This window comes from Sebastes umbrosus, chromosome 16 (assembly GCF_015220745.1).
Source record: "Sebastes umbrosus isolate fSebUmb1 chromosome 16, fSebUmb1.pri, whole genome shotgun sequence".
In the NCBI taxonomy this organism is placed as follows: Eukaryota; Metazoa; Chordata; class Actinopteri; order Perciformes; family Sebastidae; genus Sebastes; species Sebastes umbrosus.
In genome coordinates, this window is record NC_051284.1 from 13,851,445 (window position 1) to 13,870,252 (window position 18,808).

The window sequence follows — 18,808 nt, forward strand, 5'->3', positions numbered from 1 at the left end:
ATTAAGAATTTACATACAAAACATATAGGCCTACATTGTTATATATTTAAATAGCCAACAGTATATGAAATAGTTAAAATACAGCAAAACTACAACAGTAAAATGCTACATACACATGCATTAGTAACAATAAACTAATAACAGCCTATAATATATAATACTATAACACTATAAGTGCCATTTTACTGTAGATTGAGTTCTTTTACTTTACGTAGCCTACATTTAGCTAATAATTTAATAAAGCTTTTTCAATGCTTGTAATGGAGTATTTTTACAGTGTGGTATTGCTACTTTTACTTACATAAGGGAATACTTCTTCCAACCCCGGTAAGTTGTAAGTAATGGTTTTACAACCCAATCAACATTTGGGTTGCCAGGTTTGTTGTTGTTTATCCTTTCTACCTGGTGTAAACAATGCAGTTATAAATGCATTAATAAGTACTGAGGGGGTTTTCACTTTCTAATAAGTCATCACGTCTGCAGTAATACATGTTAATAAGTAATTCATATATATAATAAATATAATATAATAATAAAATAAAATATAATAATATAATTAATAAAGTTAATAATTCTTCTTTACAACAATGAATGAAGTGTGTTATTAAATGGATGTTGGTCCACATGCTCTAACTCTTTTTCAGAGGGTAAAGCAAGTGTCATGGTGGAAGAGGAATTTTACACCATTTGGCAACCCAAAAGTTAACTTATCAATGGCTTATTATTGATCTACAAAACATCATACATGCTTTATTAACCAATAATAAAGCCACTAGTTAGGCTACAACTTAGAAACACTTTATAAAGGGTGCCTTATTAGAAAGTGGTATGAGAATTTGAGCAAATCAATGCTCATTAATATGAAAATGTATCCTGATTGTGTAACAGTATTGCCTTTAAAGCACTAACTGGATCAGAAAACATTTTGTTTTTTGAAAGCTCATATTGTATTTTACAGGACAATTTGGCAGTTACAGGTTATAGATATGATTTGGGGAGGCCAGTGTTTGTATTTGAATCACTTATTGTGCTCTTATAGCCTATGTAAAAAACAAACAAACTCCAAATTACAGTATTTGAAGACATCTAAAATTGAACATGCTTTCTGGCCTTCATCTTTTCTGCAAGCTGTATTCTTTATTTGGATCCCTGTTAGTTTCCACTAAGTGGTCCACGCAAGAAAGTGTTGAAGGCTCCACAAAGTCCTCTCTCCCTGTCCCAGTACACAACCTGAGGAAGCCACTCTCTCTGAAACCTACAGAACTGTATATATAATCATTTTTTTTTTAGGAGGGGTTAGCCAGGGTCCGCGTGAGAGGACGCAGGGGGTGAAGCCACTGAGGCAATGGCGGCCTCTGTCCGTGTGAATCGGAAAGACAATTAGGGGCTTATTAGCGGCCCGGGGAGAAGTGTAACCTGTTGGGAGTGAGCGGCCAGAGCCCCAGCGACATCTCCAGCCGAGAACAGTCCGAGGCATTGTCTCACCTAATTATGGCGGATGGACTTCTTTTTGTTTCCCATTCGGCATGCCTGTCTGATTCCCTTTTTGCCCGGCCGCTAGCTCCGACAACGCTGAAGTGTGCTAATTAGAAAAGAAATGGTCCTAGTAATTATGTCAGCTCTCATTAAAGGCGACGACAATGAGCAATATTATTTTTACGCAATGTTTTGTGTAGGGGACCCCGGCTTCCAATGCTCATTAAATGGAAAACATGCCCTGGTAGCCGGGAAAGCACTCTCATGTCGGAGATCCTTAACATGTCCACAACCAGAGAGGTGCGAGGCATGAAGTTACTGCCCTAATTAAATGTTCAACAGTTTCTAAAAAAAAAAAAAAAAAAGTTAGCGGCTCAAGGAGACTTTAAATAAAAGGCAATCATCTTTTCATTTTAAAGCTTTAATATACAACTTCACAAATTGCAAAAAAATGTAAATCATGTTCAAAATAGAAATAAGAATAAATAAGGAACCTTTAATCAAGGCAGGTCTACAAGCGACAGAAAATTCAGCGAGAAGTAATAAATCATCCTAAAAGTTTCCGTATATGTAAAGGCATCTATCTATCTAAGAAGACAACAGGTGCACTGAGAGGAGACCTCGGCTGTGTGAGAGAGCATTTTTGCTCCAATTAATGGTTTGAGTGAAAAGTCTTTGAACTTTGTTGTGAAGGTCTGAACATGTTCAGAGCATATTGGTAAACGCATAGATCAGATTCACCTTGCAGTCCCCAAATTTCTTGTTACTTGCGAAGAAAACATGTCACTTCTTGGGCCTCTCCAAGATGTTCAGGAACTTCCCCCTGGTCATTTCCCTGGCTGGAAGACAAGAAGAATATCACATATTTAATATAAACCAATGTTCAGGTTAGGAGACCTTTCATTTCATTATTATATTTGTAAGAGACCAAAACTCTAGCATGCTTTACACCCTTCCAACAATCCTTCATAAGTTGGTAAAATCAGTCAGTCTTCCACAACATTTGCCTGCAGCTCTAACCACCTCAGAACTGTTGTTTAGTAATGCAAAGCATGTATTTAATATCTAGAGTGTCACACTGGGATGTAATTTATACAAACATCTGTTCATTCAGGACATGGAAAACAACATAAGATGGAAGCGTAGCTACCAAAGAGTCTTGTGATTTGCTTGATTGCTGTCTCAATGTAGTGAGGCACAAGTATTCAGAGCTACGCATGCATGAAAGTGTGTGTTCGTGTGGATGCGAGATGAGTGAGAATGGAGGCAAAATGTCTCTATTAACCTCAGCTTATGATTATGGAATATGGCCATTTATAAAAATAAGTGACAAATACAGCAAAATAAGAATAAGGGAACCACTTTAAAAGGCAAAACGGCAACATTCATCTGAGCAGTAACAAAGACTAAGTATGGTTATTACAATTAACCCTTTAGGCCGGTGGTTTCCCAACCAAAGGGGTTGGAAGATAAATCTGAGAGGTCATTAGATGTTTAATGCAAAACATATGCTGCTACACTAATTTATGTTGACTTCTCTGTAATCATCTTGAAATTCTGGATAATTTTATTCCTCCAAACTAAAAAAAAATGTTCAAATTAAACAATCTGCGAGGTGAAAATCACTCATAGGTTAAAGGGATAGTTCGGTTGTTTTGCAGTGGGGTTGTATGAGGTACTTATCCGTAGTAGGTGTATTACTTACAGTAGATGGCGTTCAGCGTTCCCCCAGCAATCGGGAAACAGACAGAGGCACCGGCATCGAAGCAAAGCAATACAGTGCTATGGACGGGGATGGCAGCAAAACATATTTAGCCATTTAAAAGAAAGGCCAACCTTAAAAAAATCTAGATCCGTTTAAGTGTACACTATATTTAGAATATTTTCTGGCAGCGACCTGAACTGAAAGTGACACATATCTATACTGTTTTTGTCATCTGAGCCTGCTGGCTTTGGAGAGAGATATAGATAAGTTTCACTTTCAGTTCAGTTCCCCGTCGGAAAGGATTATTCTAAATAAAGCATACACTTAAATAGTTATACATTTTTTCAGGCGAGCCTTTCTTTTAGGTGGCTAAAATAACTTTTTCTGCGGTCCCTGTCCACAGCACTGTATTGCTTTGCTCCGGTGAGAAGCAGTCATGAGTAGACATTTTTGCTTTGTTTAAAAAGTACACGTCTAAAAAGAGGACACAAGTCTAAAGTCTAGATTGGGAACCACCACTTTAGGTGCTCTGGATACAACTGTTCTCAGAGATGTTTAGTCTATTCTTTTTTTTCAGTATTTTGCCTCCTCAGGAAGCTGATGCTTGAATTGAGTTGGAGGTTGGAGATATAGTCGACACAAGAAGTGGGACCAAGTCATTGTTTTGAAGTTCCCAGGTCTTTGCCCTCAAGTCCCAAGTCAAGACAGGCAAGTCCCGAGTCTTAAACTTTGAGTTTCGAGTCCTAAACAAGTCATAATGCGCTCTTCATTAACTTGATTGGTTGCTGTCGGATTTGTTCAAACAAAGTGGAGTGGAATTAAGTGTCAACTTGCTGGGAATGAATAGCCCTAATGTTAGTTCATTTAGGAAATGAAGGGAAATTAACTGATTTGTGGCACACTTTTTTAAAAGGAGCAATTTTCGTAATTTGAGGGGTTACCCTCTAGCCTCTGGCCAGCAGTAACGAATCACTTCCCCCGCTGTGTGTCTCAAATACTCGCTGCCTTGATAACCCAGCGGCACACGGACCACAGAGAGACGTGCCGAGGCTTTTTCAGGTCGGTAGAATCTTACATTAAAGTTATCTCTGTTGTTCCAGTTTGTCTGCTTGCTTCCATGGCTGCAGAAGGCTGTGTCTGCATGCCAATTTGTTTCATATGTGGCAACCGGGTGTTGAAATGGGCAGTGGAGGGGATCTCACAGATCCAAAACAAAAACAGACGTTCTGGACCAGAAAGGAAATTTCAAAGGAGAACATACCGGATGTAGCATTGTTGTTGGAGCAGCAAGTATTTCAATTCAGCATGTTTCCTTAATCTCTGATGACATATAATGGTCATTGTATGATTTATTACAGTAAATACATATTGGTCCTTCAAATAACATACTTTTCAACTTTGGGCTGGGGGGGGGGGGGGGGGGGGTATCAAGTATTTTCAAGTCAAAAGGCTCAAGTCCAAGTGAAGTCACGAGACATTTGTGTTAAAGTCCAAGTCCAGTTGCGAGTCTTTTTGGATTTTGTCAAAATGAGTCTTAAGTCGTCAAATTTGTGACTCGAGTCTGACTCTAGTCCAAGTCATGTGACTCGAGTCCACACCTCTGGCTGACCCTGTAACCTACATGAGATGAGACTAGATATCATCTTGGATTTTGTATTACAATAAAATGCTATAACTTCCATACCGGCTAGAGATTTTTTTCTTTCAGAGACTATATCACCAACCCCTGTAAATCAATGTACCAATAATCCCAGCTCTACTTGTTTTCTTTCACCTTGTAGAGTCCCAGAGACATCTGTGATGCAAGTAAAACACCCTGTTCAAATTGTTAAACTCTGTGCCACAGACAGTCCTATAACAGAGTTGTCCCTGCCGTTTATAGACCCTTTGTGAAACTGGTCTTCACTGGGAGAGCCATCATTGCTGAGGCTTTTCTGTCAAAGACAAACCCTTGTGTCTCAATGGAGACTGTAGGGACTCTCCTGCAGCATCCTTATAAACCCTGGAGACGCACCATCCAGGTACAGTAATTACTCTTTGTTAAAGATAAGAAGAGGATCAGAGTCTCAGGTGCACTACAGTTTTTATGAGCTGCAAAGATCACATCAACGACTCTATTCAGTTTCTAACTAACGTTGTACATCACGCAAATATGAGACTACAGAGCAGCAGAGAGAGGACGGATTTCAAATGGGCATTTAGCAGAAAGTCATCCACCTTCATGACGCCTGCAAGAGGAATATGATCAGGATCTCAGCCGGCTGCTGTCTGCCCGTGTGCTGCTGGTGTGAAGGCCCCCCCTCCACCCCCTCCGCCTCCCCCGCCCACAGCGGCTAATGAAAAAGCCGGGCCAGTTAGTAATTTAGATGAGTTGCCCAGTGTGGAATGATAATGGTGCATCTGGGCGTGGGGGCCACGTCACCTTGAGGTGTCCCTCATTAGGTTAAAGATGATGCTAATTGGAATGGGATGGATTCATTTTGCACTTTGCTGTCTCTTCAAATCACCCTAAACAAAGTCATCAGGGGACCCCTGAACATGCATAGGGTGCTTCAGATTGAAATGAAGCTATCAAAATCAGGCGGGGGAAAGCAATTACATTTGGATGACCCTAAAGCCGCAAGTGCGCTGATGTCACTTTCTTATTAGGAGCAGTTACACAGGGAACGGCAAAGTAGGGTGTTTTTAAGGCGTCATGCTTCTCTTTCTCTCTCTCGTTATCACTTTCTCCATCTCTTGACGAGCCCAAACTGTAAAACAGATCAAGGATGGCTGTGCCACACCTCCTGAGACCCCTTGCCCCACTGAGCGTCTTATTAATTACAGTTCAGTTCAGCCTCCCCCTGCTCCGATAGAAATATCACTGATATCATCGCATTAAAGAGCCCATTAAACATAAATCAGAGCTCGATTTATAATGTGAGGCTCTCTTCTTATAAAAAGGAAATATGGGGGAAAAGTGTTCCGCAAGTTATAACAGAATATGAAAGGTGAGGAAGAATGCAACGCAAGATGAACTCTAACTAAAAGCATACATAGTGGCACCACTGGAAGAGCTACAATGGGCCTTTTTCACAAGTCATAGAAAAGCCCAGGTATTACTAATAACACTAACCATGGCTCCGTTCTATTCAAGTGTCCCAGTTAGCCATTGGTGCGTTTCAATCCACCTTTTATTAAGTGCATGTTCAATTTATGCATTAATATACCTCGAAATATCACAAAAACGTTGTTTGGCTGAGGTGGATAGTTTGTGTATCAATAAAGGTTAATTGCGTCAAAGTGCAGTGGAAACAGATTTAGCGAATAAATCATAATGTACATGAAGCATGTGACTTAACGCTCCAGTGAAACTTTAACACCACTGAAGAGAGACGAATAGTGGCAGACGAAAACATCAGATCTGTGTGGAGCACAAACGTAGATGCCATATTTTCATCACGTTCTCGTTTGAGGTTTGACTGACACTCTTCTGCAATGGTTTAATGACACCCAACTTGAGAATTATTGTCACCAGCTGTTTATTTCGAGGTGCCAAACTTACAATGCATTCATCTAGAGCTGCAACGATTGATCGATTAACCAATTAGCCGTCAACTATTACATTGATTGCTAACTATTTTGATTATCGATTTTTAAGAAAAAAAAGTAAAAATTCTCTGTTTTCAGCTTCTTAAATGTGAATATTTTCCGGTTTCTTTACTCCTCTATGACAGTAAACGGATTATCTTTGAGTTGTGGACAAAACACGACATTTGAGGACGTCGTCTTTGGCTTTGGGAAACACTGATCGACATTTTTTCACCATTTTCTAGCATTTTATTGACCAAACAACTAATCGATTAATCGAGAAAATAGACTCAACAGATTAATCAACAATGAAAATAATTAGTTACAGCCCCACATTCATCCACCTTCTTTTGAGGGATCGGGATGATTGTTATTGTTACTGATTATTCATTTATAATTTGTGCTACATTTGGATGGAAACTTGGCTAGTGTGACAGTGAGCCAGCATGTAATACCAGGTCCGTGAAACTGAAGCAGCTAAATGGAATTCAACCATCATTCATTTTATCATTTACACCTGTGACAAGTCAAAATGTCTTCTGTTTAACAGGCCTACCCTAACATGTAGTAAAAATGAACAAATGGAATTCTATAGGAAATTTCTTGGTAAACTAGAATTACCGCCTCACGGTTGTGTGCCTCCGCAAACCAGTCAAGTTGCAGTTTACACCCATGTCTGTCCAAAATGTCTTCACTTCATCCTATTATTCTATTAGACATTTGTGTGAAATTGTCATAATTAGAATATGAATTCTTGAGTTATGGCCTAAAGTCGTGTTTTGTGAGGTCACAGTGACATTTGACCAACAAAATCTAATCAGTTCATCCTTGAGTCCAGGTGGATGTTTGTGCCAAATAGGGCTGCAACTAATGATTATTTTCATTGTTGAATAATCTGACGATTATTTTCTTGATTAATGTTTAGTTGTTTGGTCTATGAAATGTCAGAAAATGGTGAAAAATGTCAATCAGTATTTCCCACAACCCCAAGATGACGTCCTCAAATGTCGTGTTTTGTCCACAACTCAAAGATATTCAGTTTACTGTCATCGAGGAGTAAAGAAACCAGAAAATATTCACATTTAAGAAGCTTGAATCTATTTCTTAAATAGTGACTCAAACCGATTATCAAAATAGTTGGCGATTAATTTAATAGCTGACAACTAATCGATTAATCAAATAATCGTTGCAGTAACCTGTAGTGCCAAATTTGAAGAAATTTCCTCAAGCCATTCCTGCGTTCACATTTGTGACCTCACAAGTGTTCCATTCTTGAACAAGAACCTGAACGTGAAAAATGTCAGTGTTTCCCAAAGCCAAGATGACGTCCTCAAATGTTTTGTTTTGCAAATATTTTCAGTTTCCGGTCATAGAAGAGTGAAGAAACCAGAATGTGAGGTCACAGTGACCTTGACCATTGACCACCAAAATCTATTCAGTTCATCCTTGAGTCCAAGTGGACATTTGTGAACTTCGCGTTCCTGAGATATCGCGTTCACAAGAATGGGACAGACGCACAGAAAAACGTACGGACGGACGTACAACCCGAAAACATCATGCTTCTATTTTTATTAAGTTATTTTATTTATCAAAATATTTATAAATAACTTGTTTTTGCCACAAGTGATAGTGAATTTGATCTAAGTTGTACATAAATAGATAAAGTTAGAAAGCCTCAAAAACATACGCCCACACACTTGCACACTCACTTATACACACACATACACACAGGCTTTGTCATACAACAGGGCAGATCAATACTGATTAGTGGGACTTAGAGATTTGTTTAGTTGATTAGAAAGGTCAATTACTAATTTTGCACTAAGTTAATCAGCATCTTGTTACCACTGCCATCCATACTAAATGACACCTTATGGATCCTGTGGGCCTTCTCCTTGCCCTGTTGATTTGTTGCCATCTAATTATCATTCAGCCCTACATCGGGTCTGAGATTCCATCACAGTTGACCATCACAGCCACATCCTACTGTATACAATAATTTGACCCATATTAGATACATTGCGATCCATTTTCATCAATTTGAAATTAATTTTACCCATAAATAGATACAATATGTAAACAAGCAGAGCGTAGCCAGGTTATCATCAGAATGAGAGCTGAGGTTCACATAGAGGCCAGTATGGAGCAGATAACAGCTCCCACATCAGCCCATAATCCTCTGGCTGTAGATTTTGCCCTGATTAATGCCGCTATGGCACATTTCAACAATGGAGATTAACCTATATCTGCAAACAGCTAAATATGCCCTGAGGCTATTTAAAATGTTGCCCTTTTCCCCCCAAATTTAAAAAGCAACACTACACTGTAGGAAACTGTGCAGTGCAACCTAAAATGTTTCTGCATCATTTTCATTTGGAGAATCCCAGGTGGCTAAAATGTAAATGCGAGAGGAAAAGGCGGCGGTGTAACATCTTACTTTCCCCTCGTTTACGGTGAGTGATCTGGGTGTCATTGTCACAGCCCACTCCCAGCCCCCACCACGACTCCCCTGTGTATAAAACGAGAGTAATCATCGCTTCGCCCCCCCCCCACCGCACCCCCACCACCACCGCAACCCCCACCCCTGGCTGCCTCTCTCGATGGCACGCTCCCGGTGAGCCGCTGGACCCCTGTTAGCTCCAAAGACAGATGACCACCTGGGTTAACTGGAGTCCTGGACCCCGGCCCTGACTGCCCCAATTCACTTTCATTAAGAGTTAAGAGGACTTATCTGACCCCCACTGCCCATCGCCGAGTGCTGCTCAGCTATTACGGGCTGTAAGCTTTATTTAATGGATTTAACATCCTCTTTCACCGCCCTCCTCCCCGGGGGGGACAAGGGAGACGCAGAGGAGATGACACACACAAGCAAAGAAACACACACATTCAGCCCCACACAGCACCCCCCCCTCCCCTCCCGTCTTGCAACACATACACCTGACGCTCATGTTTGTGTTCAAAATTCAATTACCCACTTATTGATACTTCACAGGGATATTTAAGATGCAGACACGAGCTGTGATTTCCCAGGGGAGCCACTGGTTCCTCTTTATGTCCCAACCGAGAGCGCCCACCCCTCCTCGCCTCCTCCCTCTCCTCCTCCTCCCTCTCCAATGCATTTTCGCCTGGCTGACGCACACACACACACATTCACACACCAAAACAAACACATCTGCACCTCCCAACCCCTGCCCCAGCCTATGCCTGTTCAAGAGGTGTCCTTATTAATAGGCAATCAGTCAAAAATCATTCATTAAAAAGCCTAAAAGGTTTTACACCCGCACTATGATTAGCTGGGAAAGAAAATCCAATGAATTCCTAATGCCTTTATGGAAATGAGGTGTCATTTCCGATCTGCTCAGGGAGGCGGCAGGCAGGCAGAACTGAGGAGCGGTGTGTGTGAATGTGTGTGTGTGTGTGTTAAGCTCTTGCCTGCCTCCGATTCACACAGCTCCGACACTGATCCTGCTTGAGATATGGACAGGCTCTATCAGATACAGCTGCAACCTGCTACGCTTGTGTCATCCTGTTGTAAAATGTGTGTGGAACTACTAAAGATTTTCCAACAATGGGCCGTCGCTATAGTAGCAGCACTATTATGAAACAGCACGCCCAATAATTAAAAAGATATTTCTATGGGAGCCAATTTGAGAGAGCTAACCACACTAGGATAATAAGATGAGCTTCAAAAACTGAACAATTCTTGCGGCTTCTTTCACTCTCCTCACAAAGAAGGCGTTGCCGTCAAAAAGATGGTCCACAATGCCGTTCGTCGCAACTACGAGCCCACGGAGACGCGGGCGAGAGGTGCAAAGACGAGCACAGTGGAGTAGTAGAGGTGAAGAGGAGGTGGTGGGGAGGCATCCCCTGTTCCTCATTCAGCGGCTGTCAACTCAGGCACTTCATAACCGCCCGCCCCGCGGTCAGCGGCGCCCGATGGATTGATGGAGGCACATTAGCACCAGTGGGGCCCAGTGAATGCAATCATATTCAGCAGCGGCACGCTTCTAATAGGCCGGAGATTGATCCTGAGGGTGAGGAGGAGGAGGAGGTGGCGGGGGTGGTGAATGCGGGCCCATTAGGAGCTGTCAGGGCAGGGCGACCTTCAGTCTCACCTTCACACAGGCAGACGCAACAGGGGTCAGCCTGGGTCTACGCCGGGTGGCGTCACGGTGGAGGAGAGGTGGCTCTGTAGGGCTACAACAGGTGGCCCTACACCCACAATGCACTGAGTGACACTGTTTTTACCTAGATAGCAAAGTTTTCGATCACTGTAATAAGGGGACATCACCTGCATGTTGTCTTTTAAAAGTTTAGTGACACATTTTTCCTAATGTGTGGGTGAAAAGAACTAAGAATTCATATGAATTCACAAGATTCATACGTTAGTCCATGGCCTAGATACGATTTTTTAAAATTTGATTTTAGGTTTTAATTTGTTTTTTTACTATAATGTGTTTGATTTCATTTTTTTTGTTGCTTTTTTCTATTGACTGTATATAAGAAGTGGACGTAGTCACCGTGACGTCCCCCATTGGTTTGTGGACTGCCGTTTTGAAGCCTTGAATTCAGCATTTTGGCCTTCGCCATCTTGTTTTTTTTGCAACCAGAAGTAACACGAGAGGGCGGAGCTAAGTACAACCAAACGCTGAATAAGACATTTTTAGGCAACCAAAATAAACCTTTGAACTGAAAACACACTGTGAAAGGGTTAAAGTTCTAAGACGGAAACACCGTAGTAGCGACCTGTCAATCACAAGGTAGCCATGTCCTAAAGCATCCCCTGCTTTATGGTCTATTTGACTCTAAATGGGACCATAATTTACTAAATGAACATCATGTTGTATTGAAGAAGACTTGAAACTAGTGATTGAGACCATAAACTCATGTTTACAATGTTTACTGAGGTAATAAATCAAGTGAGAAGTAGGGTCATTTTCTCATAGACTTCTCTACAATCAGACTTCTTTTTGCAACCAGAGGAATCGCTCCCTGCTGGCTATTAGAAAGAATGCAAGCTTAAGGACGTACATCTGCATTGGCTTCACTTCTCAGACCCAGAGGTTGCCCACTGCTTTTATCCAACACCCGTTGTGAGTCCGTCAAGGACACAGTTCACTTAAACTCTTATAAATCTTAATGACATACGTTTTTCTACAAATTCCACCAAGTGACATTTTGAGAACTGGCCCGTGGACTCTGTGTAAATATCTCCTAAAAGCACCACCCTGGAAATATAATCACATGATCAGAATTCCTCAGATGTACAAGCACCGTAGTTCGCTTGTCAGTCAAATTTTTGTAATTCTCTGTGATTGGTTTCAATTTGTCAACAAGCAGAGTCTACAGTAGAAATACGTCATAATTAACAGCACGTCTTAAGACGTGTTAAATGCTGTTCAGTAGCCTTGAGCCCACAAGTGTGATAGAGCACCATCACCAGCTCCAGCAGTTTGCTTCTCCGTAGCCGAGGCCCTCCAGCGCATCCCAAAGGAACACTCAGCTTTCAATTACCTCCAATAACAGCACTTATCAGAGTCCTCAGCGTTCCCCAGAGACTCGGGGCTTGATGCCCATGCTCAGCGGCCCACGACAGGGGCATTCATCATGGGGTGGAGTAACAGCTGTGGCCTGAAGAAGAGGCACGCGTCAAGCCCCTCTGGGACTAGACAGGGCCAGCATCACACCAGCCATTATTGGGGGTGCTGGTGGAGGAGGGGGCGTGGGAGGTGAGGGATTAAGGGAGTGTAACATCCCCCCCCTTCACATCCATGTTAATACATATGTACAAACATGAGTATGCAGCAGTATGTGAACAGAAAGTGAAAGAAAAAGCACAACACGAGTACTGCTTGGGTGTTTTCTAGGCGTAAAGGGGAATGGTGTTCTTGTAATAATGTTTGGTCCAGGTCCCCTTGCCTTCTCACTGCAGTAGGGGAGTTTTCACTGCTTGATTGTGCTCTGCCCATTAACCAGCTTCCTCTTTTAATGGTCCACATGTTGAAGGGGGAGGGGCAGTAAATCCTGTCCCCATCGCCCTCGCTCTGCGGAGTCTCGTTTACGGGTACTGAAGAGTGCACAAACATGATGAAAAAGTAGCTGAGATTTACAAGGCCTCCCCTGACAGCCGGGAAAAGGAGAAAATTAAACCAGAGAGCATTAAACAGGCACCCATTACAGGGCTGCTCCGACACCAATAATAACCATCATTGTGTCCCGTCATCCCGAGGCACATGACATGATTGCAAAGCCTGCAGGCCTGCACCTGTGACAGCTAACATCTTTATACCAGCCAGATTACATGCCGCTGCGGGTTTAGGGGGGAGTCAGGGAGATTAGACACTTTTACAACTAAATGAATCTGCGACTTGCAAATACAACACATGCTACACAATCTATAGCCTGTTAATACGTAGTTACTCTTATCTAGGCTTTCTTTTGGGATTCCTGTAGTATGTCCATTTGGATATTTGTGCATTATACCATTGAAAACATTTCAGTCACTCTGAAGTCAACTCCCTCTTTGTCTACAATCTGATGATCTTTTTAGACAATTAAAGAGTTCCACCTTATGCATCTCTCAAATTTCATTGTATGTGTTTGGCATAGGGCTGTCAAAGTTAACGTGATAATAACGCGTTAACGCAAATTCGTTTTAACGGCACTAATTTCTTAAACGCATTAATGCAATCGATTTCTCGTAGGCTATAGCGGGCTCAGTTTTAAAGCTAAGGGGAAGATACTGGTATTATATGAAACTAAAAGACCTAAGGAATCCATTGGTACCAACTATGTCATACTAGACTCATATTGACACATACTAGCTTGTCGCAAAGGAGGTTAAATAACGCTCCAAACTTGTGCAAAATTTTGGCAAGAAAAAACTGGCATTGCCATTTTCAAAGGGGTCCCTTGACCTCTGACCTCAAGGTATGTGAATGAAAATGGGGTCTCTGGGTACCCACGAGTCTCCCCTTTACAGACATGCCCACTTTATGATAATCCCATGCAGTTTTGGGGCAAGTCATAGTCAAGTCAGCACACTGACACACTGACAGCTGTTGTTGCCTGTTGGGCTGCAGTTTGCATGTTATAATTTGAGCATATTGTTTATGCTAAATGCAGTACCTGTGAGGGTTTCTGGACAATATTTGTATTTTTTTGTGTTGCTAATTCATTTCCAATAATAAATATATACATACATTTGAATAAAGCCAGCATATTTGTCCACTCGCTTGTTGATAAGAGTATTAAATACCTTTAAGGTACATTTTGAACAGACAAAAAATGTTCAATTAATTTGCGATTAATCATGGACAATCATGCAATTAAATATTTGAATCGATTGACAGCCCTAGTTTGGCATAATTTGATCCATAAGTTCAGGAAGCCTTTATCTAGTTTTACAAAGCAATGCGCTCATTACAAGCAGGCCGCGGTGCAACATTTAAACTGTCTCACTGTCTACATCCCATCACTTTGCTACATGCACACATGTTGGTTGAATGCAACTGACTTGGAAAAAACACCATTTATGTACATTTATTTATATCATCCATCCCATTAAGAGGAGGACTATACCACAATTCTTCATTGCTTGTGTGCTTTTTTACTGGAGGAATAAATACCCATTTTTCTCTTAGAGCACTTAGCTACATCTCTCTCTAATCCACACGGATTATGACAATGGAGGCAGCGGAGATAGAGAATGGATTAAAAGCTAGATTTCGCATCAATCAAATGCTTGAGCACTTGTTGTGTGGGCTCTTGTGGGCATGCCCTCGTTTCTTACATTATCTATTTTAACAAGATTGACCTAAATCCAGTATTTCAAGACCTCTCAAAGTCAATTTATATCAGCCAGGAATGGAGAGGTGATTCTAAATGGGAAAGTTATAATTCGTATTCTGTCTTTGGATAAAAACATAGAAACCTATGTGAGGTCTGGGTTTTGAAAGGGAAAGCACACAAGGATGCTGTGAAATCCACTACAGATAGGCGATGAGCACCATCTAGTGGTAACATGTGACTAACTCACATCTGTGTATTTTCACGTTTTAAAAGTGTGTGTTGTTCATGTACTTACACTCCTCTAAGCCCAGCTGGTAGGCGAGGTTCTGAAGTCCTTTGACCTTCTCCATCAGGTTGGCTGTGGTCAGACTTCCCAGCTCTACAGAAGGATAACAAGACCCATAATGAAAGCTCTTAGCTACTACGTGTAAAATGTTATCCCATTTGACAGGATTATATGTTGAGACTATTTCTGTCCAAAATCTTCCTGTTCAACACCAACTGAAAACATTACAAAAATAACAACATTGCTACTGTTTCGTACATTACCTTTTAACATTTCAATGTCCTCACTCTCCAGCTCGGCCATCCATTTGGGGGGCGAATTATTGATGGGCTGTGATGTAAGACACAACAAAGGTCTCAGTAGACAACACGGTTTATAGATCAGGCCTATACATCACAGTGTGTCAAGCCTATTTAATTATCTAGTTTGTAAATCAAAGTGAGCCACAGTGAATCTAACTCACATTTTTACAAGATGCAGCAAATTCTGCAACTCCGGGCACTGTATGAGAGATTACAGGACAAACAAGATTATAGCAGCATAAAACACACAACTCCATAGTGACTAATTACACAAGAGCAGGGAGAATGGGAACTTACACTGCTCCGGCCACAGGTCTGGTGACGCTCTGTCCAACTTCTCAAAACTCAGCAAAGAGCTCTCAAAATCGTCACCTAGCACGACACAAAATGCACTTGTTTTTTTCTATGGAAAATGTATATATTGCATATTTGTCAATAATGTAATGGCAGAGTTTCAGAAAGAATAAAAAGGCAAGCAGAGATGAACACTTCGGTGGTTTTACTTTAAGTACTGTGTGTACATGTTTTGTTGCATGTATACCTCTGAACAACAGAAGTGGAGGAATCAAGATAAAAATGTCAAAATGTAACTACTAGGGTTTAGGTCTGGGCGATATGGCCAAAATCTTCTATCACGATATAGGCAATTTCATATCTTGATAACGATATATATCACGATATAGCATGTTTTCTGGTAATTCAATAAATAAATAATCTATATGAAATAACCACATGGTAAAGCTTATTTTTGTATACTCATGTGAATTAAATACCTGACAAGTTCTCATTTTAAGAACTTGAGTGCAAAATTAACATTAACAGTTTTAAGTGAAATTATAGAGAAATAAATATAGGCCTAGCCTGTATTGCGATAGAAATGATATAGAAAAATATATACAATAGACATTTTTATATTGTTTTGACAATACAATATGTGAGCTACAATACGTATCATGATGCAGGTGTTACGATTAAATATATTGCGATGTATTCAAATACTGTAAGCAAGGCGATATATTTAAATTTTTTTTAAATTTTATTTTAGGAAAATTATCATAGTATAAAGAACACACCACCATGACCATATGCATAAAATCTGAGTAATAAAGGTGACTTTTTTATGCAATCTGAACAGTGGGATCTGCATTGGCATTCATTAGTCGCTGTAACATCTGACATCATAGCATGACTTTGAGAGGGCACATACACTGAGAGGGTGCATCTCTTTGCAAATTAAATAAAGCATTGACTGAGTTCATCTTTGCATGTAAACTATTAGAAATGTATAGTGTAATATTCAATATTTTCGATATTTTCTTACCTCCCTAATATATATATATATATATATATATATATATATATATGTTCATATTGCCCACTACTAGGGTTTAAACAATAGAGCTGGCCTTATATTACATATTGCAAATAGTCCCAGTACTGTCTTTAACCTCTGACCCCAACTACAATTTAAAACAACAATCAATGTAGTGCCTTTTATGAAGAAAAACTTTCAGGGGTTGTTGTAAAAAGTACAAATTATACCTTATATAAACATAACATACAATGTTTGTGTGTTTGATTTGACATAAAAAATAAATTGACACTTTCATGCAAACTATACAACATTAAATTTTAACATATTCAATACATGTTTTGTATTACTGTAAGTTATATGTCATGTATATATACAAAACTTAAACACACAAACTATGCATAAACACATAAAAAAACTATTATATACAATATGTATGAAAGTGACATCATCATCACGGAAGACAAAGTATATAAATACTGAGTTATACGTTAACATACATATTTTACACATTATAAATTCAACAATATGTTGTATTATATTATTGTTATCAGTAGTACTATTATTATTATTATTATTATTAGTAGTAGTAGTATTATTAGTAGTACTATTATTATTATTATTAGTAGTAGTACTATTATTACTATTATTATTAGTAGTACTATTATCGTTATTATTAGTAGTAGTAGTATTATTATTAGTAGTAGTACTATTATTATTATTATTAGTAGTAGTAGTACTATTATTATTATTTGTAGTAGTAGTAGTAGTAGTAGTATTATTAGTACTATTATTATTATTATTATTATTATTAGTAGTAGTAGTATTATTATTATTATTATTAGTAGTACTATTATTATTATTATTATTAGTAGTAGTAGTACTATTATCATTATTATTAGTAGTACTATTATTATTATTATTATTATTATTATTAGTAGTAGTACTATTAGTATTATTGTTATTATTAGTAGTACTATTATTATTATTATTATTATTAGTACTATTATTATTATTATTATTATTATTAGTAGTAGTAGTAGTAGTACTATTATTATTATTATTAGTAGTACTATTATTATTAGTAGTAGTAGTACTATTATTATTATTATTATTATTATTATTAGTAGTAGTAGTAGTAGTACTATTATTATTATTATTAGTAGTACTATTATTATTAGTAGTAGTAGTACTATTATTATTATTATTATTATTATTATTAGTACTATTATTATTATTATTATTATTAGTAGTAGTACTATTATTATTATTATTATTATTATTAGTAGTACTATTATTATTATTATTATCAGTAGTAGTAGTACTATTATTATTGTTAGTAGTAGTATTAGTATTAGTAGTACTATTATTATTATTATTATTAGTACTGCATGGGTTGAAGGAAACACAGTATGATGTCATATATAACAGAGCTTTAACGGTTTAGTTTTAAGTAAAACCCACAACTAATTACGATGTTGTGAAACAAAACACTGTGAGTGTAATATCCACAACACATAGAGGAGATTAAACCTGTATATAGACCAGCAGGTTAGCTCTGTTTGTAGGTACAGTGTGATCTCTGTGGGTCAAACTGAAGTGATGGCTCAAGCTGTCTCCTCTCTCTACTACACACTGCACACACACAACACTGTGAGCTAGTGAAGGCTTCTACCGAACAAAAACATCTACAAACAGTGAGAATACAACGCTAACATGTGTAACCTGTCGTCTCGGGGTGTTCGTGTAAGACAGCATAGGAGTCGCTGACAGTTTAACCTCGTTAAACATGTGAAATGTTACAGTTTATACAAAAGCAGAGCAGGGAAGGAATTAGAATTTACCTCCATTTGGAGACGCCATCTTCAGAATAAAACACGTGACACACGACAGCCAATCACAGCAGCCGTCCTCCGAGTTGACGTGTACCGATGAACGTCACAGAACGTCACAGCCACCTGCAGGCGGCCCCAGCCTGCAGTACATATACAGTATATATACAGTATATATACAGTCTAATGCAGCATTAAGGTGAAGTCAGACGTGTTTTGTCATTTTTTTTGAGAAACTACACTAAAGTAATCTCTGAGTAGCCAGTAGTAGTATCTTCTTTTTCCTTTTTTAAATTTAATTTAATTTATTTATTCATTATTATCATTATTATTTTCTTCTATTTTTATATATACAGTTCTGGAAAAAATTAAGAGACCACTTCAAAATGATCAGTTTCTCTGGTTTTACTATTTATTGGTATGTGTTTGAGTAAAATGAAATTTTTTGTTTTATTCTATAAACTACTGACAACATTTCTCCCAAATTTCAAATCAAAATATTGTCATTTAGAGCATTTATTTGCAGAAAATGAC

General features: G+C 39.0%; 1 protein-coding gene across 1 annotated transcript; it reads right to left on the reverse strand.

The window, feature by feature from the left end:
* Positions 1-1,881: 1,881 nt before the first annotated feature.
* Positions 1,882-18,390, reverse strand: lin52 (lin-52 DREAM MuvB core complex component). Its single transcript, XM_037796757.1, has 6 exons — positions 18,287-18,390; positions 15,428-15,502; positions 15,292-15,329; positions 15,092-15,158; positions 14,838-14,921; positions 1,882-2,315 (listed from the first exon to the last, which is right to left on the reverse strand). Exons 1-6 carry the CDS (start codon positions 18,303-18,305, stop codon positions 2,260-2,262), a joined length of 339 nt encoding a protein of 112 aa, XP_037652685.1. The 5' UTR covers positions 18,306-18,390; the 3' UTR covers positions 1,882-2,259.
* Positions 18,391-18,808: the final 418 nt, after the last annotated feature.